At 61.9% G+C, this 19,526-nt stretch overlaps 3 protein-coding genes across 11 annotated transcripts in view; 1 reads left to right on the top strand and 2 right to left on the bottom strand.

Moving 5' to 3' along the window:
* The window catches only part of ZBTB46 (zinc finger and BTB domain containing 46), a 90,299-nt gene extending 78,092 nt beyond the window's left edge, over window positions 1–12,207 (top strand). For all 5 annotated transcript variants that reach the window (XM_008010661.3, XM_073005121.1, XM_008010653.3 and 2 more), the window contains exons 4-5: window positions 3,216–3,391; window positions 8,608–12,207. In XM_008010661.3, the coding sequence (XP_008008852.2) occupies window positions 3,216–3,391; window positions 8,608–8,979 (548 nt within the window). In that variant the 3' untranslated portion in view covers window positions 8,980–12,207. The remainder of the gene's footprint in view (window positions 1–3,215; window positions 3,392–8,607) is intronic.
* Window positions 12,208–12,338: 131 nt separating this feature from the next.
* Window positions 12,339–16,032, bottom strand: SLC2A4RG (SLC2A4 regulator). 2 transcript variants are annotated; one of them, XM_073005136.1, is made up of 8 exons: window positions 15,790–16,032; window positions 15,303–15,457; window positions 14,340–14,449; window positions 13,762–13,949; window positions 13,588–13,688; window positions 13,201–13,489; window positions 13,026–13,117; window positions 12,339–12,941 (listed from the first exon to the last, which is right to left on the bottom strand). In XM_073005136.1, exons 1-8 carry the CDS (start codon window positions 15,913–15,915, stop codon window positions 12,830–12,832), a joined length of 1,173 nt encoding a protein of 390 aa, XP_072861237.1. In that variant the 5' UTR covers window positions 15,916–16,032; the 3' UTR covers window positions 12,339–12,829. The 2 variants fall into 2 exon arrangements, with proteins under 2 accessions (XP_072861237.1, XP_008008793.3); XM_008010602.3 differs by having other exon boundaries at window positions 13,201–13,486; window positions 15,790–16,030.
* A 638-nt stretch (window positions 16,033–16,670) lies between these two features.
* Window positions 16,671–19,497, bottom strand: LIME1 (Lck interacting transmembrane adaptor 1). 4 transcript variants are annotated; one of them, XM_008010743.3, is made up of 6 exons: window positions 19,039–19,497; window positions 18,107–18,221; window positions 17,862–17,943; window positions 17,704–17,791; window positions 17,267–17,583; window positions 16,671–17,168 (listed from the first exon to the last, which is right to left on the bottom strand). In XM_008010743.3, exons 2-6 carry the CDS (start codon window positions 18,202–18,204, stop codon window positions 16,806–16,808), a joined length of 948 nt encoding a protein of 315 aa, XP_008008934.2. In that variant the 5' UTR covers window positions 18,205–18,221; window positions 19,039–19,497; the 3' UTR covers window positions 16,671–16,805. The 4 variants fall into 4 exon arrangements, 3 of the variants coding, with proteins under 3 accessions (XP_008008934.2, XP_072861275.1, XP_072861278.1); XM_073005174.1 differs by having other exon boundaries at window positions 18,107–19,497; XR_005235002.2 differs by having other exon boundaries at window positions 17,061–17,168; window positions 17,704–17,756; window positions 18,107–19,497.
* Between the last annotated feature and the right edge of the window lie 29 nt (window positions 19,498–19,526).

Raw genomic sequence — 19,526 nt, forward strand, 5'->3', positions numbered from 1 at the left:
TGTAAATCACAAATAAATCATGGAAGGTGTTGTTTCCAGTAAGAAATTATTTTAGTAATGACAGCCAGTGAAATTCCCTCAACGATCACGGTACTGTCAGTCAAATGTAGTGGGTTGAGCAGCAAACACCCGCCCCAAACATAGGTCTCTGTCCTGATCCTCAGAGCTGTGGATGTGACCCTTTGGAAAAAGGGTCTTGCAGATGCGATGAAGGATCTCCAAATGAGGTCCTCCTGCATTGTCCAGATGGGTCCTAAGTCCAATCACACGTGTCCTTCTAAGAGGCAGACGAGGAAGAGACACAGACACAGAGAAGGCCACACAGATGGTGGCAGAGACTGGAGCGATGCGGCCACAAGCCAAGGGACAGCTGGAGCCACCAGGAGCAGAAGAGGCTGGAGGAACCCTCCCCGGAGCCCCTGGAGAGAGCCAGGCCGTGCTGATGCCTTGACCTCCGACCTTTGGCCTCCAGAGCTGCAAGAGAGTGGACCAGGTTGTTCTGAGCCTCACACTTTGGTGCTTTGTTATGGCAGTGACAGGAAAATACAGCAGTAAGAAAAAACTGAAGTGCGTCACAGGCAGCTTCAGAAAATGCAGGGTGTAAGGGGACCGTCCACAGCTGCGGCTCTGCCCTGGGCCCGTGGCGTTTATTCTGATGGGGTCATTAACACTGAGTCCTGCTCATGTCCATTCTAAGTTGTTTTTCTAGGTAAAAAAATACAGGGTTTCTATACAGAGATAAATATTTAACATGTAGGACTGAATTAAAAATGGCTAAAATATGTGATAATTCAAAATTTTAATTTTCATGTTTGTATAGGAAGAATAGAAACCATGAAAGAATATATTCTCAAAAGAGTTGTTTTGGGCGGGTGCAGTGGCTCACGCCTGTAATCCCAGCACTTTGAGAGGCCAAGGCAGGTGGATCACGAGGTCAGGAGTTCGAGACCATCCTTGCTAACACGGTGAAACCCCGTCTCTACTAAAAATACAAAAAATTAGCCGGGCGAGGTGGCGGGTGCCTGTAGTCCCAGCTACTCAGGAGGCTGAGGCAGGAGAATGACGTGAACCTGGGAGGTGGAGCTTGTAGTGAGCCGAGATCGCGCCACTGCACTCCAGCCTGGGCGACAGAGCAAGACTCCGTCTCAAAAAAAATAAAATGCAAAAAAGTTGTTTTGGGCCAGGCAGGGTGGCTCACACCTATAATCCCATCACTTTTGGAGGCCAAGGTGGGAGGAACACTTGAGCCCAGGAGTTCAAGACCAGCCTGGGCAACATGGCGAAACCTCATCTTGTTTTTTTAAAAAAACAAAAACAAACAAGCTGGTTTAAATAAAATAATTGAAAAACTCATTTCCTTGCTCTCCTTTTGCAGTCTAGAATGTGTGGAGCGTTTGCTCTGTTGGGTGTGATGATGTGGGAAGCAGGTGCTGTCAGGGTGAGAAGGGTGGCCTGGGGGGCGGTGTGGTGGGAAGAGAAGTCTCCAGCTACCTGACTCACGGAGGAGAGCGCCTGGGGGACGGTGTGGTGGGAGGAGAAGTCTCCAGCTACCTGACTCACGGAGGAGAGCGCCTGGGGGGCGGTGTGGTGGGAAGAGAAGTCTCCAGCTACCTGACTCACGGAGGAGAGCGCCTGGGGGACGGTGTGGTGGGAAGAGAAGTCTCCAGCTACCTGACTCACGGAGGAGAGCCTGGGGGACGGTGTGGTGGGAAGAGAAGTCTCCTGCTACCTGACTCACGGAGGAGAGCCCGGGGCACGGTGTGGCTGGCAGAGGACAGGCCAGGAGGAGCGTGCGTTCTCCTCCTCAGGAGCCGCTCGAGTGATGTGTGGCGGGGACGTGCGTGTCCGAACGCGGCCAGCTGGTCAGAGGTGCTGCCGTGCCAGGCTAGGCCTCTTGGTTTTTCTGTCTTGGCTACACAGACATGCTCATTTCACAAAATGGGCGCTCCTGGCAGATGCTGTTTCCTGTTAGAGCTGCCTTTTGAGATATCCTTGTCATGGGGGTGTGCCTGGTGCCCCCGGAACCTCAGTAGACCCTCCCTGCCCGGCAAGTGGGGACTACTGGTCAGGAGGGCAGGTGCTTATCCCACTTGTCAGAGTTTATCTTCAGGAAGTGGCAGAAGGCTGCGGAGACCCATCTGTAGGAGCCTCACTGAAGTGTCCACAAGGGCGAAAACACAGAAACAAGTGTTCAGCAGTAGTGCCTGTTTAATAAATTATGGTGTTCAAACATCCAAAAGCTGTGTAGTTAAAAATCCTGGCATTGAAAGGTGGTCACAGTATGTGGAGGGGAAGATGTCCAGCACAGCAGTAAGTACATCGTAACCCCAGGGTGAGCAGTCCTTGGCAGGTGCGTACACCAGGCTTCAGGGAGAGTCTCCTGGAGGGTCCCGTGGACGAGGCTGCTCCAGGCTCTCTCGGTGGCCCATGCCCAAGTCTGACGTGCCTGTATCTGGGCCTGAGTAGCATAACGGCATTGGGGGTGCTGGGGCCCCCCAGGTTTTTGAGGCTGGCCCCAGAGCACGCACCGTGGAGATGGTGGTGTGGAGTTCCTGCCGCTGAGTGATGTTGGTTCTCAGGTTTGGGGGAACAGAACTTGATTAAACGGGTCTGGCTGCTTCTCTCGCATCCAGCAATTAGAGCCCAGGGCTTTGAGTTGCACCCACGTCTCCCATTTTCCCTGCACACTTCTGGACCCGTGTTACTCTGCAGTGTTTGTTTCTTATCTGCCTCTAGGGAGGCGTCTGATCTGACACCACGCCCAGGGCCTGCTACCCACGGATGCTCAGTGGGGTCTGAGGGCTGGAAGGAGGGTCCTGCAGGGACTGGGCACTGTGTTTGACATTGGCCGTTCTTACCCCTTGCCTCCTGCCTTTGGCCTGAGGGCTCTTGGTCTGTTGTCAGTGGAGCGATGACCCCTTGGAATGTTCCCCGATGGAAACATCTCCTGAGAGCTGGGGCTCCTGAGCTCCCTGGGGCTCAGCCTTGCTGTCACCGTCCCTGCCAGACAGTGGGCAGGACAGTCTATGCAGATGGTGGGGGAGCCTGGCCTGCTCAGCCCCCGGTGGTGACCCCAGTGCTGACCAGCCCCCAGTGGGTCACGATGGGAGACAGCCCGTCCTGGCTGCTGGGCTGCGCGGTGCAGCCGTGGTCTGTGGGCTGCGGGGTGGCACATCCCAGGCCCTGCTGACACCTCGGGGGTCCCTCTCTTTCAGTGAATGAGTTCACGGTGATCAGGAAGAAGTTCAAGTGCCCCTACTGCAGCTTCTCGGCCATGCACCAGTGCATCCTCAAGCGTCACATGCGCTCACACACGGGAGAGCGTCCCTACCCCTGCGAGATCTGCGGGAAGAAGTTCACGCGGCGCGAGCACATGAAGCGGCACACACTGGTGAGTACGGGGAGGGTCTGCGCACCGCGCGCTGTGTGTGGCCACGATGTCTGGGCAGGCGGGTCCCAATGGAAGTGCAGACCGCCCCGGACCCCAGACCGGGTCCACTCTGCGCGGCGCGGGGAAGACAGCAGGGCAGGGAGAGCCGCCCCGGTTAGCACATGGCCCCTGCCTGCTCCGCCCTGGCCTCCTGGGCGTGGGTGGGCCACATGGCCCCTGCCAAGGCTTCTGCCCGCCCTGCCCACCTGCTGGCCCCCAAGGCAGCCAGGCCTCGGCAAGCTCAGCTCGCTCTGCTTGGAGCCCCCAACCCTCAGCCACCTCTGTGGCCCCCGCCCCCGCCCTGCCTCGGGACGGGAAACCCTGTCCTGGTGCCCACTGTGCCCATCCTGGAGCTCAGCACCGGCAGGTCGTTGTCAGGTAGCAGGTGTGGAGTGGATGGATTTGCTTGGGGAGGAAATAGTAGAAAAAGGCAGGCTGGGAACAGGGAGGCAGATTTGCCAAAAAAGACCTGAGGAGGGCATCTCAGGTGGGTGAGATGACCCAGAGAGGCGCGCGGGGCACAGGCAGCCCAGAGCAGGGGCGGCCCCAAGGGTTCAGGGAGTCCTGGGACGCCCGCCCCGAGGCACAGGGTGCAGGGGGGGCTCGTGACGCGCAGCTGTGTGAGGAGAGTCAGTGGAGGCGGCCCCGGGCTCCCGGCTGAGGTGGGTCCGCTGTCGGGGTGGGAGAGGCGCGGGAGCACCGCTGCCAGTTTAGGAATCGCAGGAGAGTCAGTAGGTTCCAGAGTGGGACCTGCAGGAGACGAGCTCGACGGGGAGACCCACCAGGGGACGGGGCCTTATGGGGAGACCCACCTGGGGGCGGGGCTTTATGGGGAGACCCACCTGGGGGCGGGGCCTTATGGGGAAACCCACCTGGGGGCGGGGCTTTATGGGGAGACCTACCGGGGGGCGGGGCCTTATAGGGAAACCCACCTGGGGGCGGGGCTAATGGGGAGACCTACTGGGGGCGGGGCCTTATAGGGAAACCCACCTGGGGGCGGGGCTTATGGGGAGACCCACCAGGGGGCAGGGCCAAGCACCAGGGGTCAGGTTCTGTTGGTTTCTGCTTTTCCAGCGCAGTGGTGGATACTCATTTGGGGTAAGGACTCCTGTGGGAGCTCCCTGAGGTCAAGCTGCAGAGCTAGAGTGGCACCAGGGACCTGGTCTGCCCGTGTCTGCCTGGCCAGCTGTGGGTGAAGGGCCACTCTAGGCCCTCGGATGCCACCTGGGATGTGTCCTGAAGTGGATGTGGAGCTGGGCTTAGTGCTGGGCTCTGGCCTTCCCTGATGCCCCCACACTTGCCTTTGCGAGGTGGAGGACTGTAGAGAAGGAACAGTCCTGGGAGGGGACCCTGGACCACAAGAGGGCGGGTCTGCAAGGTCAGAAGCAGAGCCATATCCACGTGGAGTCACAGAGGCCCCGGTCTTGTTTTCTTTAGCGGTGGATGTGCTTCTGCTCACATAGGCCACAGGTCTCATCTTACAAACCACTTATAAAAAGCGGGGTAGGTAGCTGCACCATGCCAACATGTTTCCTATTCAGAGAAAATCACATCTTGTTTTTTTTTTTTTTTTTTTTTGAGACGGAGTCTCGCTTTGTTGCCCAGGCTGGAGTGCAGTGGCCGGATCTCAGCTCACTGCAAGCTCCGCCTCCTGGGTTTACGCCATTCTCCTGCCTCAGCCTCCCAAGTAGCTGGGACCACAGGCGCCCGCCACCTCACCCGGCTAGTTTTTTCGTATTTTTTTAGTAGAGACAGGGTTTCATCGTGTTCGCCAGGATGGTCTCGATCTCCTGACCTCTGATCCGCCCGTCTCAGCCTCCCAAAGTGCTGGGATTACAGGCTTGAGCCACCGCGCCCAGCCACATCTTGTTTTTTAAACTGATAGGTGCTAACACGTTTTAACAACGTGGATTGCAACATCTTTTTTAGCAAATCCATATTAACCTCTCAGTAAGCGTTTTGATCCTGTTTGAGTTTCATTGTGGCTGCTTGTTCCTTCTCGTTGGATAGCGTTAGGGTTTTTGTTTTTGTTTTTGTTTTTTTTTTTTGGAGACAGGGTTTCATTGTGTTGCCTAGGCTGCAATGCAGTGGCATGATCACAGCTCGCTACAACTTTGACCTCCCGGGCTCAAGCGATCCTCCCACCTCAGCCTCCCAAGTAGCTGGGACTACAGGTATGCACCACCATGCCCAGCTGATTTTTGCGTTTTGTGGTGATGGGATTTTGCTATGCTGCCCAGGCTAGTCCCAAACTACTGGCCTCAAGTGAGCCACCTGCCTCTGCTTCTCAAAGTGCTGGGATTACAGGTATGAGCCACTGTGTCCAACCAGGGCTGGGATTTTTATCCTGGGGTTTCATGATTGGACTTCAGGGGATTGTAATTCCCTGGAAACATATGGAAAGCCAAGTGTGGTGGTACATGCCTGTAATCCTAGCACTTCGGGAGGCTGGGGCAGGAGGATAGCTTGAGGCCAGGAGTTCGAGAACAGCCTGGGCAAAATAGCGAGACTGTCTCTACCAAAAAAAAAAAAAAAATTAGCCAAGTGTGGCACACACTTATGGTCCTGGCTACTTGAGAGGCTGAGGCAGGACGATCCCCTGAGCCCAATGAGACTGAGGCTGCAGTGAGCTGTGATTGCACCACTGCACTCCAGCCTGGGCAACAGAGTGAGACCCTGTCTCTAAAGAACAACAGAAACAAGCATATGGGGGCTTGACTTTTTCTGAGGAGAATCTGCGTGTGGCCTTCTCTGGGGTCCTGGACCTGAGAGCATGGAGACTCCAGCTGGTCCAGCCTCCACTTTCACGATGGCACTGTCAGCCCTTCCCTGGCCTGCGTGGCCCCTCCACCCACTCCAGGAGGAGCACCAGTGCTGGGGCCGGACCCCCCACGCCTTGGCAGGGCCACATTTGGAGGGTGGGCCAGCTGTCCTCTTGTAGCCATAGTGCCCCAGCGCCCGGGCGGGCTGCCAATGTGCCCCATCTTCCTTCTTGCTTCTTTCCAGGGCATTTGCCCATTTCGACGAGTGCCCAGCCATCCAGCCCTGGCCACAAGGTCCCTGTGCCACCCCAGGCTGTCCCTGCTGCCTCCTCAGGTGCCCTGGCCCCTGCACACATGGGAGCCCAGGCCTCGAGGGGCCTTGGTGGGTACACTGGCCCTGATCCAACCCTTCCTGGGCCTGTGTGCACCAGGTTGCCCTGTTGGGAAGTTTCTCCTGTGGTTTGTCTTGAATTTTTGTTCTGGAAGTCCTTGGTTTAAAATGCAGCAAAACAAAAAGCCCAAAGGAGCAGTCCTGGCACCAACTTGTCTGAGGCTCTGTTTCTAGAATTCACGTCTTTGTGCATCTGAGGTAGGCTGTGTGGTGCTGCCCTGGCCTGAAGGCCACCAGCTGCCCCCGAAGGTGTCACGTTCCTGTGCAGCCCCCATGCCAGGCCAGGCTTAGAGCTCACACAGCTGCTCTGCGGCAAACATTTGAGAAGTGAGGTCTTTCTGGTTCCCGGTTTTGTGGAAGTTACGGAGGTGAGAAGTTTCTAGAGAAAGGGGAGGTCAGGCTGTGCGGGGTGGCCTGTGGGCCTATGGATTCGGGACGCTGAGACCAGTGACAGGAAGCGTATAAGGGCCAGGGCCCAGCCCCAGGATGGGGAGGTGGTAACTGTGGTACCTGCCTGTCACAGATCTTACCAGTGTAGAGGGACCCTCTTTCGCCATGACACACATTGATTGTATATGTACTTGCTCACGGGAGAAAACTGACCAGTTTGGAATGGTTTAAGGAGAGCCAAAGTCACAAGCACATCCCAGCCTCAGTTCTCCATGCAGCTTCAGAGGCACTGCAAGACCCAGGAAGGAGACAGCCCTGTGGATGGAGGGAGGAGCCGAGGGGAGCCTGGGATCAGTGCCTGGAGGACTGACCTGAGGCCAGCCCACCTCAGAGAAGCCCCTCGTGTGGACTTGGCCAGGGGTTGCTATCGGGGTCCTCTGTGGGTCCTGCCGCCTCCGGGACGGGGACTGTACTGTGAGGCATCAGGGCCAGTCCCCCAAGGCCTCTTCGAGTTGGCCTGGCCGAGGGTGCCTGTGCTGTGAGTGGGTACGTGGGCCGCCCCCCCCCGTCCCCGGCCGTGTCTTTCTGAGGTCCTGTTCTGCCCAGCACGGGTGTCCCCACCTACCCTCAGCAGAAGCCCACCTGTGGCCACATGTCCCCAGAGCGTGTGGTAGTTCCCTCGGGCCTCCAGGCTGGTGATGAGACCCTCCAGGAGCCCAGCACCTCATGTCCTGCCACATGGACCTCTTATGGGTGCTGCCCCGTCTCCCTGCCGGGCCCAGCGCAGGGCACAGCATGGCTGCCCTCCCTGGCAGCCACACTCCTCCTCGGACCGTAAATGCTCATCTCTCTTCTCGCCTGTCTCAGTTGACCTTGAAACAGCCTGAGAGTGGGGGAGTTGCCTCCTTTTCACGTTCCTGGAGTCACGGTCAGGGGCTGAGGGGGTCAGGCCGAGGGGGTGTCCACACAGCCAGGCTGAGGTGTGGGCCCACCTGCCCAGCTGGCAGCCCCAACCCCAGCCCGTCCCTGTACAGGGCGTACAGCCATGGCTGGGTACAGGAGGAGCTCTGTGAGCTCCAGTCCAATGCGGGGCCCTCAGCCTGTACTGAAGGGAGGTTTGGAGGAAGCCAGGCTTTTAGGCAGAGGGCATGGTGTGACCCCCGTGAGAAGTGTGTCAACCCGGAGGGCGTCTGGTGAGGGTGCTTGGACACACAGTGTGGACACTCAGACTGGCCCACCAGGGGCTGGGCTTGCAGGGGAGGGGCACCGCCGCCCTCGTGCCCTTGGGGCAGGGCTGCGTTGGTGTGGCTCTGACAGGAGCTGGGGTCAGGGTCTGAGCACTCCTGTCTCTGTGCGCCTCCCCCACAATCCCCCACCAGGAGCCTCTGCCTGTGCAGATGCTCTGAGGGCCCGGGAGGCTGTGCCCCCCCACCCCAACCAGGCCCTGCTCACCCCCTGCCCTGCTCCCCCCACCTGCACCGGGCCCTGCTCACCCCCTGCCCCGCCTCCCCATCTCCACCGGGCCCTGCTCACCCCCTGCCCTGCTCCCCCCACCTGCACCGGGCCCTGCTCACCCCCTGCCCTGCCTCCCCATCTCCACCGGGCCCTACTCAACCCCTGTCCTGCCCCCGCAGGTCCACAGCAAGGACAAGAAGTACGTATGCAAGGTGTGCAGCCGCGTCTTCATGTCTGCCGCCAGCGTGGGCATCAGGCATGGCTCCCGGCGCCATGGTGTGTGTGCCGACTGTGCTGGCCGCGGCATGACCGGGCCCCTGGACCACGGCGGCGGAGGCGGCGAGGGCTCTCCAGAGGCGCTGTTCCCAGGTGATGGGCCCTATCTGGAGGACCCTGATGACCCACGAGGGGAGGCGGAGGAGCTGGGCGAGGATGACGAGGGCCTGGCCCCCGAGGATGCGCTGTTGGTGGACGACAAGGAGGAGGAAGACTCGCCGCGGCCGCGCAGCCCACCGGGGGGCCCCGACAAGGACTTTGCCTGGCTCTCCTAGACCCGCCCACTGACAGGGTTGGTGGCTGCCTCGCTTCGTCCACCTGTGTGTGTGTCCGGTGGGTCTCCACCGCAGGGCCAGGGCCATGCTCACCCCTCTCGCGGCCCCTCCTCTGCTTCCCCCTGAACCCACCCCCCACGGAAACCAGCCCTGTGGGCCAAGAAGCAGGTGAGACCCCAGCAAGAGGGGTGCTCTGGGACCAGAAATGAAGTGAGTTGGGGGAGGTCACAGGGTGGGTTTGAGTGAAGGGAGAGCACGGTCCTAAGTCCCCAGCAGGTGGTGCGAGTGTGTGAGTGGTCCCTGTGACAGCCAGCCTGGCTTGGACACGTGACGGCCCTGTGGCCAGGTCCAGTGGGCACTGGGCGGGGTGGTATGTTCAGCCCAGAGGCTCCTGGCCTGAGCAGGTGCAGAGTTTTGCAGACACCCGGTCAGCCCGGCTGGAGCCCGCCCTCCCCTCCCCTAGCAGCCAGGTCACTGCCTGTGGCTGCAGCCGTGGCCCGTGGCAGCCTGTAGAATCCGGTGCAGTGCACAGAGAGCCCTGCCACCCTCTTACCTCTGGGCTTTGGTGCTTAACACACAACACAGCTGCAGAACCCTGCTGGAGGCCGAGGGCTCCAGGTGCTATCTTAGGTGGACACAGCCCTGTGGGCTCCTTCCAGGAGGGGACCCTCAGCCCTGTGCCCCCCCAACTTCAGGCTACACCAGGTTCCCTCTGCAAGGGCCTTCGCTCAGTCATGTGCACTTCCTTGGAGAGCCTTGGGCTGCTGTGTCCACCCTGGGCTCTGCCCGTCCTGTTCTGCCCATGGCCCAGCCCGGCCGCTCCTGCTGACCCCTCCTGGACGGGCTGGAGCTGGGCTCCTGCCTTTGCTGCTAACACTGGAGGCGGTGTTCCTAACTGCAGTGTGCTGCTTACACCTCCCCGCGTGGGTAACCAAATTTTTAAGTAGTCAGAGACATATCCAGGTAGTTACATAAAATTATTTTGTTTGGCATTATTTTTCTCACTTGATGAAGCTATATAGGGTTGTTTTTCCTTTAGCTTGTGGTCAGGTCCTCTTGCTGTGTTTTCAAACGCGCTCACATGTTCTTTCTTTTCCTGAGTGAAAAGCAAGGGTCCCACGGTGTGCGCCGTGGTGCACTGCCTGGCTTTGGGGGTCCCGGAGGCAGACTGCCCAGACTCACAGCCTCAGGACAGTTGCCGCATCCTGTCTTCTCGTTCAGGCTGCCTGTGCCCTCACCACCAGGACATTCCATCCCTCACCCCCTCCTCTGGCACAGGCCACCACTGCGGTGCTGTGCCTTCGGATGGGAGGTGGGCGCGGCGGCCTCCTCCTTCCCTCCAGGACCTGCCCGTGTGAAGACCCCCTGGAGTGCTGAGCTTCAGGGCTGCGTGGAAAGAGGTTTTACTCTCTCTTTTTCTAGCCTGTATACCAGGCTTTTACCCACATTGTCAGGTAAAGCACCAGCTTCCCTGACCGCTGCTGCTCGGGGAGGGCTGGGCTGGCCGGGGGTCCTGTGGAGGAGTGCATGGAGGACTCCAAGTACAGCGCAGGAGTCACGGCTTTTGTTTTTTTGACATCGGCTCCCAGTTCTACCAATGACAGGGTGCCCTGGCTGGAGCTGTCATCACACACACGCCTCAGCTCAGAGGCTGTGGCTCCTCTAAGCTGGAGAAAGAGGCCAAGATTTTTCTGCACACGGAGTGTGGGGATAGGAGCCAGCGCTTGCCCTGCCCACTCATACCGAGCAAGGGGGGCAGCTCTGGCACGAGTCCCCCGGGGGACAGCACGGCCACCACGGAGCTCCTGCGGAGCCCTCCGCCCTCACCCCAGGCCAACCCCGCCCTGGCCTCTGAGAATTCTCAGAACTTTGTACCTCCCCCTGATTTTTAAACCCCTTTTCTAAACAGACTGACTTTCTTATAAAATGCATTTGGAAACCAGACCTTTGCTACCCACAAATGTCTCTGGGTTTTGTACCAGTCCCCTGCTCTCAGGCCACCCTGCCCAGGACCCGGGCCCGCCTCCCCCTCCACACTCAGGATGTCCTGCTCCGTCTGGCCGGCTCACTCCGTGCAGCCTTTGCTGACCGTTTCGGGGTTCCCTGTCGGAGCTACAGGGGCATTTTCTTCCCTAAAACCAACACTGTCCCACTGACCTCCCCAAGTGTTTGCTGTGCGGCAGATTTCTTGTTCTTGTTCGCAGTTTGCCGACTGAAGAGTGTGGGATTTCCGAGGCCCAGGTGCACACGTCCATCTCTCAGGAGGCGTGGAGGGAAAAGACATGTCATGAAGGGTTTTTTTTTACGTGACTGATTTTTTTTTAAATCGATGTTCAAACTAATAAATATTTTTTTATGAAGAGGAAAAATGTGTAGATTACATTTCACATTTTGTATTTTTGTTTGTGTGTTTGTATTTTGGTGTTTGCAACACCAAAGTGGGAAATACAGTCCATTGGGGGTGGTGTTATCTGGGGGTGGGGGGGTGGGCAGGGACACCATGATTTTTCTATCAAGCTTGGGATCCTGACCAGGCTGTACACTGGGGCTCTCTGGGCTTTGGGAAACAGGACACTGCCAGGGCTACGTAGGGACCTGACTCAGAAGACGCAGCTTACTGCTTCCAACTTTGCACATCTTCCTCTTTAAAAAAAAAACTGAGAAAATGCAAAAACTGGAACTTTTTGCAATATTATAAAAGATAATCTTATTTTAGCTCATTCTGTGACATGTGCAACTCTTATGAAAGCCATACTTAATGGTGGTGTTTTTTATTTTTCAGATCTTATATTGTGTTTTGTATGCAGCCCTTTTAGAACTGCTTGTAGTGAGGGTGCTGTGTGTGCTTTTCTTAAATATTTATTTTTTCAACATGCTTTCAACCTGTCAACAAAAACAAAACAGACAAAAAAAAAGGCAGTGTTTGAAGATTGTTGATTTTTTCCGGGGATAATCTATATTATATTGACTTTCTATTATTGTTATAAACCTGTGTTTGTTTTGGAGATGTGTCTACCATTGGGGGAAGAGGTTCTCATAATCGCTTGGCGGGAAATCACGGCTCTGCCGTCCTGCCTCTCTGTGGCCGTGGGTTCTTGTGGCCTCTGCAGCGAGTCTCGAAGTTTCTGCCTAGGCGCCTGTGCGTTTCCTTTCTGTGACGGGATTAGCTTAGACATCCTTGCAAAGCGATCACTTTCAATAAATTGGGGAATTGCTGCTCCAAGCAGATGCCTCCTGCGTTTCAGATGATCCTTCCTCCGGCCTCTCCTGGGGTGGGGGCGGCCGACTGCCAGCCTCCACCCACTCGCCCACCACAAGGTCCCAGCCCCACAGCCTTCCTCCCAAGAGGCAGACAAAGCTTCTGGAAAAACCTCAAATCTTTAATTTCTCTCTTCGCCTGGTGCAGCCCAGACGCGAGACACCTGAGCTTCAAAAACATGGTAAAAACAGCCCCAGGGCCCGAGAGCCATCGAGTTAAGTGCAAGTGGGGGAGTCCTCTCCCCAACACTCCTCAAAGTGCATCAGGACTGGCCCCCAAAGCTGGGCCCATAACACCCTTGACAAATCCACGGGCCGACAGGCAGGGGGGCAGCTGCCCCCAGGGCCCCTGGGGCTAAGGGGGCAGCGGTTTGGCTTTAGTGCAAAAAGCTGGTTTCTTCAGAGGCACTTTGAGTGGTGGGACCCCTCCCCGACCTGGGGGGATTCAGGGTCAGCCCCCCCCAGTTAAAAGCAGACCCTGCAGCTGGTGAAGGCCAGGCCCTGGGGCTCTCCCTGGGCTGTTTCAGCTCCAGGCCTGGGGTTGGCGTGGGGAGGGAGAAGGTGGTAGGTTATGTTCTTGAATGAGCCGGACTTAGTCCAGGAACCGCTGGCAGGCCTTCTTCCAGCGGCAGGCTGTGCACCACAGGTCCCGGCGCTCCATGCCATACACTTTCCGGCACTTCTTCGCATCGCCACGGGGCTTCCTGGGGGGGCACAGGGCATGGGGTGCTGTGAGACGAGGACCCTCTTCAGCTGGTGGCGGCCGCAGGCCCTCAGCCCACACGCACCTCAGGCTGACTCCGGTCCTGGAGGACAAGGCGGGTGGGCAGGCTCCAACCTCCGTGGGCTGCGGCTCCAGACGGGCAGGCGTCAGGCAGCCCTGCAGGGAGACACAGTCAGGGATTCACTCCCCTCCAGAGGGCCCTGAGACCTGCCCCAGCTGCCACCAGTGGCCTTACCCACCTGGTAGACACGGTCACTGTGGCAGGACTGGGGGTTAGCAACAGCGCTCAGGACACGGGGTGGAGGTGGGGGCAGGGGCAGGGCGGTTGGCTGCAGGGGACTAGGCAGGGCTGGGGCTTCCAGCAGCTCTGGCAGCTCCAGGCGGGGAAAGGCAGGCGGCATGGAGGCCGTGGGGGACACTGGAGTCAGGCTGGACAGCCCGTCCGTCAGCGTGTCCACACCGACATCCAGCTCTGTGTAGTAGAAGTCCTCCTCACCGTCACTCTGCTCAGGCTCTGCCTGCCTCCTGCTGGGGACACAGCCAGTGGAAGCTGAAGGGGTGGCCTGGCCAGGCCTCATAAACCCAGCCAGCCCGCAGGCCCCACCGCACCCCAGGCCCCGCCGCACCCCAGGTGCACCAGGCGGATGTGTCTCTGCATCGCGGATGCCGTGCTCAACACCTTCCCACAGCTCTTCCACAGACACTGGAACATGACCTGGGCCAGGCTCTGCAGCAACAGGGACCAGGGTCAGGCTCAGCCGCCACACCCGCCCCTCCCTGGGGGCCGCCCCCAAGCTCACCTTCCTTTTCCTCAGCGTGGGCTCCCCGAACAGAAAGTGGGCTGCCTCGGGGGGCAGTGGGGGTGACGGGGTGGACGGAGAGGACTGGTCACTGGCCAAGTCCCAGCCCCAGTCTCCACTGTTGCTGCTGCTGCTGTAGCTGCCTGGGGGCCGTAGGAGGGCCTCCTTCCAGGGCTCCAGGCCAGGCTCTGTAGGGACACGCCCTCTGCCTTAGAACTTTGGGTGGGTCTAGGGAGTCCCTAACCCTGAGCTGCTCCTGTTCACCGAGTCCCGGGTGAGCCTGGTGGGCACAGCGTCTTGGAGGAGCTGGCCCCAGGACTTGGGGAGAAACACCCCCAGCACAGGAAAGGGTCAGCAGATGTGTGTGGCCAGCGACGTGGAGGTAAACAGGTCAGGGAGGCCAGAAGGCCTGGGTCCTGCAGCTTTGGCCTCAGTAAGGGGTACTGAGGGTGCGGAAGTCCATTTTAGAAAGCAGTCCCAGGTTTGAGGGTTTTGCTTGCCCCACAGAGGCTGGGTGGGCTGTAGGTTCTGAGCCCTGTCCCCACCCACAGTGCTAAATGCAGACATCTGAGCCTTACCTGGGCTGAAGGCTGCAACTGGGGCCCCCAGAAGGAGAGGGCTGGTGGACAGGCTTGTAAGGGCAGCGGCAGCCATGACCTCGTCCAGCCGGGCTTTTCCTGGGGTGGCTCTGGAGGAGATGGGGGCAGGGTGCGGGTGACCCAGCCAGACCTCTGGGCCCCTCCCCTGGTCGGTCCACGTGCAGGCCTGGGCACGCGTGCACACCAGGCTCCCCACTCCCAGCTCTGGGCATGAGGCCTGGCTCCTCCCCCAGCTCAGGTTGCAGTGAGAGCTGAAAGCCACCAGGAGCCGGGCCAGGGTCTCCTGAAGCCTGAGTTCTCCACACCGCGGGCTTGGCTCCACTGTGGTTCCTTCAGACCCTGGTGCTGGGCAGGGGTCTGAAGCCCTGGCAGAGAGGCGGGCCAGGCCCAGGCCTCCCCCTATCACACATTAACCAGGATTGTGCAACAGCAGCTGTGGGCCTCACGCCAGGCCTGGGATGTGGGAGTGGCCAGCAGCCGGCAGCAGCCAGCGGGAGACTGGGCTGGAAGCACGGGCAGCTCCCCAGGCCCCAGCCAGCCAGGCCAGAGCCCGCCCCTGCCCGGGCAGCCAGACCGAGGTGTCCGGCCTGGCAGGGGTTGGGAGGTGGCGGTCAGGAGCCCCAGGGATTCCTGGACAGTCGCCCCACACCGACCGCGCAGCCTCTTCTGCACAGAGACGCACAGCCACCCCCTCCCGGTTCTGAGCTCTACCCCGAGGAACTGCGGCGGAGGGAGGCGGAGGGACTCGAGTCACCGATCAATCATTTCTGCTCAACTCCTCCAGGACTGAAGAGCTTGGGGGTGGCTGGGGATTACAAACCTGGAGCCCTGACCTGGCCTCCGTCGGGGCCTCCCGAGGGAAGGGGCGGGAAAGCGCGTCTCCGCACCCCACCCACCGCCCCTGCGCACCCCGAGTCCCGGGACACCGCGCCTCCCGCTCACCTCTGCGCGGGGACGGGGATGTGCGCCGATGGAGTCCGGGGCCCCGCCGCCGCCCCCGCCCACTTCCCGGGGGCCCCCAGGTCCGAGGCCCGCGGCTCCGACTCCGGCGGCCGCGCGAACTCCAAGCCCGCGAAGCCGCCGCCCACGGAAGAGCCCTGCAGATGGGGAGGGGGCAGACTCAGAGGAGGCGGCGGCCGGGGGTTCCCTCCACCTCCGCCGCGGATCCGCTCGGAGCCCGCCTCGAAAACCGGCTGCGGCCGGTGTGGACGGCGCGGCCCCGCCCCCGACCCCGCCCCCAGCCCGGCGCGGCGGGAAGGACTCCCCGGCCGCCCGGCGCAGCCCCGGCGGGACCCACGGACACGCGCGGACCGACGCTGCCGCCCTCCCCGCCGCCCCGCCCCCGGGGGCCCGAAGTTTGGGCAGCACTGACGCCATCTTTGCAGCGAGAGAAACTTGGTCGGCGCCCCCGCCCACCGGCGCCCGGTACCTGCGGCGGCGTGGGCACCGTCACGGGCGCGGCGCGCGGCCCCGGACCCTCTGCGTGCAGCCAGGGCGCCTCGGCCCGCAGCGCACCGGGGTCCCGGCCGGCGGCGCGGGGCGGGGGGCTCTCCATGGCCGGCCGGCCGGGCGCCGAGGCTGCAGCGGCGAGGGCTGACTCTCAGGACGCGGCCCCGGGCCGGGCCGGGCTGGCCGGGCCGCCGACCCCCGCCCTGGATCCGGCCGCCGCCCGCGCCGCGCCGCCCGGAGGCTGCCCGCCCCGCCCCGCCCCGCCCCGCCCCGGTGCGCGCATTGGCCGCGCGGCGTCCACACCGCAGGCAGGCGGGCCCGGCCGGCCGCGCTCCCGCTGGTCCGCGCTCAGAGGCCCCGCCCCGGGCCCGCCCCCTTCGGGTCGCTCCCGCGCTGGCCTGGGGAGGGAGGCCCGGCCCCGCTCCGAGGCCTCCGCCCACCCCGCGCGCCCCTCCGGGAAGGGCCGGTGCCCCATGGGCGCGCTCGCAGAGCTGCCAGAGCCGGGGAAGGGGCCGCGAGTCCTTGGCGGGCGTCCCGACAGCAGGTTACTCTTTAACGCTCGACTGCCCACCTCCCCCACCCCTTATGTAACACCAGGCTGGTGGCGGAGCCCTCCCGTGGAGTCCAGGGTCCAAGTCCCACCCCGGGGCGGCCACCCTGCCGGCTGCGCTGCCCCCCGGGAGCGACTCGGACCCCGTCCCCGCACTGACCGGGAGTCTGGCCGGCAGGAGCACCGCCTCGGCTAGGCCCGGGCGCCCCGGGGGCAGTCAGCCCCCCAAGGCCAGAGGGGACAGCTCCAAGCCTTCCAGACAAGCCCCCGCCCCAACCCGCCCAGCTTTCAAGAAGAGCAGGCTGCGAGGCTGGCTGCGTTCCTCCTGCGAGGGCGCTTTATTTAGACGCGGGCCTTCCCTGGAGCTCGAGGAGGCCGCGGCTGTCAGAGCGGCCAGGACCTCACGGACCTCACGGGTGCCAGCCCGGGACCTGGGACTGGCGCTGTCAGCTGTGAGGCGGGGCGGGGCGGGGGACGGGCCTCTCTGGAGGCCGGAGCACAAGTCCTTGAGTGTTCGGGGCAGGGAGGGGTCTCCAGCCCCTCCCTAGGCTGGGGCAGCTGGAAGCAGGGGGCGTCCGAGTCCCGCACGAGCTGCTCCTGCCAGCGGGGTCCCCCAGCTCCCGGATGCTCTCATACACGTTTTCCAGGGGGCTGCTGTCCGCATCCAGGGCCCTGAGCGGGAGGGTCGCGGAGGCCAGGTCACTCGCCAGGGCCAGAATCGCTCCCTGGCCCTTGGGGTCCAGCGGGTCTGTGGTGGGTCCTGGGTCCCTCCTTTTAGGCTTGCAGACCCTGGAGTACAGGACGTCCACCTGGAGACAGGAAGCCAACCCGAGGAGGGGTCAGCACCATCCTACCTGCTGAGGACCTGCCGGCCCTACCCACAGGGCCCCACCCTGGCCCACATTACCTGAGCGGCCGGGGTCACCTCAGCCTTCCCCAGCTGTGGCTCTTGGAGACTGCGTTGGGTCCCTTTGCGCTTCTGGACGCGGGCATACTCAGCCACCACAGGGCTGGCCGCCAAGCTGACCCCGGGGAGGGCCGCCAGCCCCACGTTGGAATAGGTGGCCTCGGGGCCAGCGCACCTTGCGGTGGCTGCAGCTGCCGGCAGAGCCCAGGGCAGCTCCTGGTGTGGGAAGGCAGAGAGGGCTGCCTGCGGTCCGGTGATGTCCCTGGACACCTCCAGCCAGTGTGGGCGCAGGAGATCCATGCTGGCAGGCCGCAGGGCTGGGGGTGGGGTCAGGGCAGAGTTCACTCGGGGCAGGGGGCAGGAGCAGGTCTGACCCAGGGGTTGGCACGCTGCACAGTAAGCCCCGCCTGGCCACCCCCGTCCCGCCCTCCGCTCACCCCTGCTGCTGCGCGGGCCCCGGTGCAGCTCGTGCAGTCTGGTGTCCGACTTGCTGAGGGAGCAGAGGTGGGTCCGCCTCAGCAGGGACTGGGGGCGAGGAAGGCTGGTCGGTCCCCTGCGGGCCCCGCCCTGGTCCCCGGGACAGCCTGGCACTCACCGCTTCCGCTCCCATCGCACTGCCCTGCAGCCTCGCCCGCTGCCTCCGCACCCTCTTCCTGGGGGCTAGAGTGTCCTCAGGCCTTGGGGGTAGAGGTGGGGGGCGGGGTCGTCAGCCTCAGGTCCAAGGCCCAGTGCAGGGGCGCTACAAAGCTGGGGGCGCGGACCTACCTCCAGCCCCTTCCCGCGCCGGGCTGAATGGCAGCCGCAGGAAGGCGCCAGACAGAACCGGGCTGATGGACGTACCTGCGGCAGGCTGTGCACAGCGACCACAGCCAGAGGAGCAGGGCGCAGCACCCTAGAACCCAGAGGGCAGAAGGAGCCCAGGACACTGGCAGCCCCATCCTGTGAAGCCAAGACCCTGGGGGCAGAAGAAAGGGGCACTGGGTGCTGGCCGAGGGGACCTACGCCGCTTGGCAGCGCCAAATCTGCACCTCCCGCGGCTGAGGAGCTCCTGCGTCTCCCGCTCCTGCTCTGACTCAGCACAGGAAGCCCCAAGGCCTGGCAGCCCCTTCCTCCCAGAGGTGCCCACCTTCCCTTCTGGCGGGGGCTCCCGGTGAGGTGAGGTGAGCAAGGGCTGCTCTGCCTGGCCCCTCGGTGTCCCTGCAGGTGACCATGGTAACGCCCAGCACGGCCACGAGGAGGGGCAGGGCAGCTGTGGCCACGGTAGCCCAAATTGTAACCAGCATCGGGGGGAGGCCCTGGGTGTGCGCCACAGGCCACAGACGCCACCTGCAGCCACCCTCTGCCCAGACATGGTCTCCTGTGTCAGGTAGCGCCCCCAAGCCACTCGCCGCAGAGCCCAGAACTGGGAGAAGCTGGAGGCTGGGTCAGCAGGCAGCAGCAGCTGCTGGGGGTGCTGATACCCCCACCCCACTTCTGGCTCTTCTTGTCTGCCACTGTCTCTGCCAGAGGATCTGTCCCCTTCTTGGGGATTAGCAGAATTCTGGGGGCGGGGGACGCCTTATAGTCAGCACATCACGCAGCACAGAGGCAGCGGCTGGTGGGTGAGGGGTGGTCTCTGGAGTTTGGGGCCAGTCTGCCCAGACCCAGGGAGTGGGTTTCAGCCCGGCCGACTAACCCAGCTACAGCCACGTCCCAAGGCCTCCCAGACCCCAGCTGCCCCTCAGGAGGGCACTTGGGAACCAAGAGACTTGGGGATCTGCCCCGGCACTTACCAAGCCCACGGCCAGGGGTCCTCAGCTCTGTCTGGGGCAGGCGAGGAAGGTCTTTGTGCAGCCCTCGGCTGAGCTCCCCACCTCATCACTTCCTGCTCCTGTTGCCGAGCGCCTCCCCTGAGCCTCCCACCCTGGGCAGCAGCCACCACCGCAGCCTCACCCACCTGCCGCGCCCCGCCCGAAGCCAGACGAAACGTGTGTGCCTCGAGCCCGCACTGTTCTGACAGCCTAACTCACATCCCCTCCACACATGAAGACGTGAGCAGAGCTGGCACAGAACCCCCAAACCCACAGGGCCAGGTCTGCCTGCCTCACCAGGAGTACCCCACGTGGTGGGCCACAGTCTTCCCACCCGTCTTGCCCGCTGGAGCAGCACTGAGCTCCACCCATCTGTGGGTGTCAGGCAGCCTGGCGGGCACCCTGGCCTCCAATCTGCCTTGGTCAGAGAAGGGAGAGAAGGGAGAATACTGGCCTCCTAGGCCCCTCCA

The sequence above is a fragment of the Chlorocebus sabaeus genome, chromosome 2, assembly GCF_047675955.1.
Source record: "Chlorocebus sabaeus isolate Y175 chromosome 2, mChlSab1.0.hap1, whole genome shotgun sequence".
NCBI classification, from domain to species: Eukaryota; Metazoa; Chordata; class Mammalia; order Primates; family Cercopithecidae; genus Chlorocebus; species Chlorocebus sabaeus.

Coding starts and splice junctions, on each gene's coding strand:
- SLC2A4RG (XM_073005136.1), bottom strand. CDS start 15,915: ATGGAGAGCCCCCCGCCCCGCGCCGCCGGCCGGGACCCCGGTGCGCTG. Junction 13,689..13,761: donor CCACGCTGAGGAAAAGGAAG/GTGAGCTTGGGG, acceptor CTGTTGCTGCAG/AGCCTGGCCCAGGTCATGTT. Junction 13,118..13,200: donor ACAGTGACCGTGTCTACCAG/GTGGGTAAGGCC, acceptor GTCTCCCTGCAG/GGCTGCCTGACGCCTGCCCG.
- LIME1 (XM_008010743.3), bottom strand. CDS start 18,204: ATGGGGCTGCCAGTGTCCTGGGCTCCTTCTGCCCTCTGGGTTCTAGGG. Junction 17,944..18,106: donor CTGTGCACAGCCTGCCGCAG/GTACGTCCATCA, acceptor TCTACCCCCAAG/GCCTGAGGACACTCTAGCCC. Junction 17,169..17,266: donor AGGTGACCCCGGCCGCTCAG/GTAATGTGGGCC, acceptor TCCTGTCTCCAG/GTGGACGTCCTGTACTCCAG.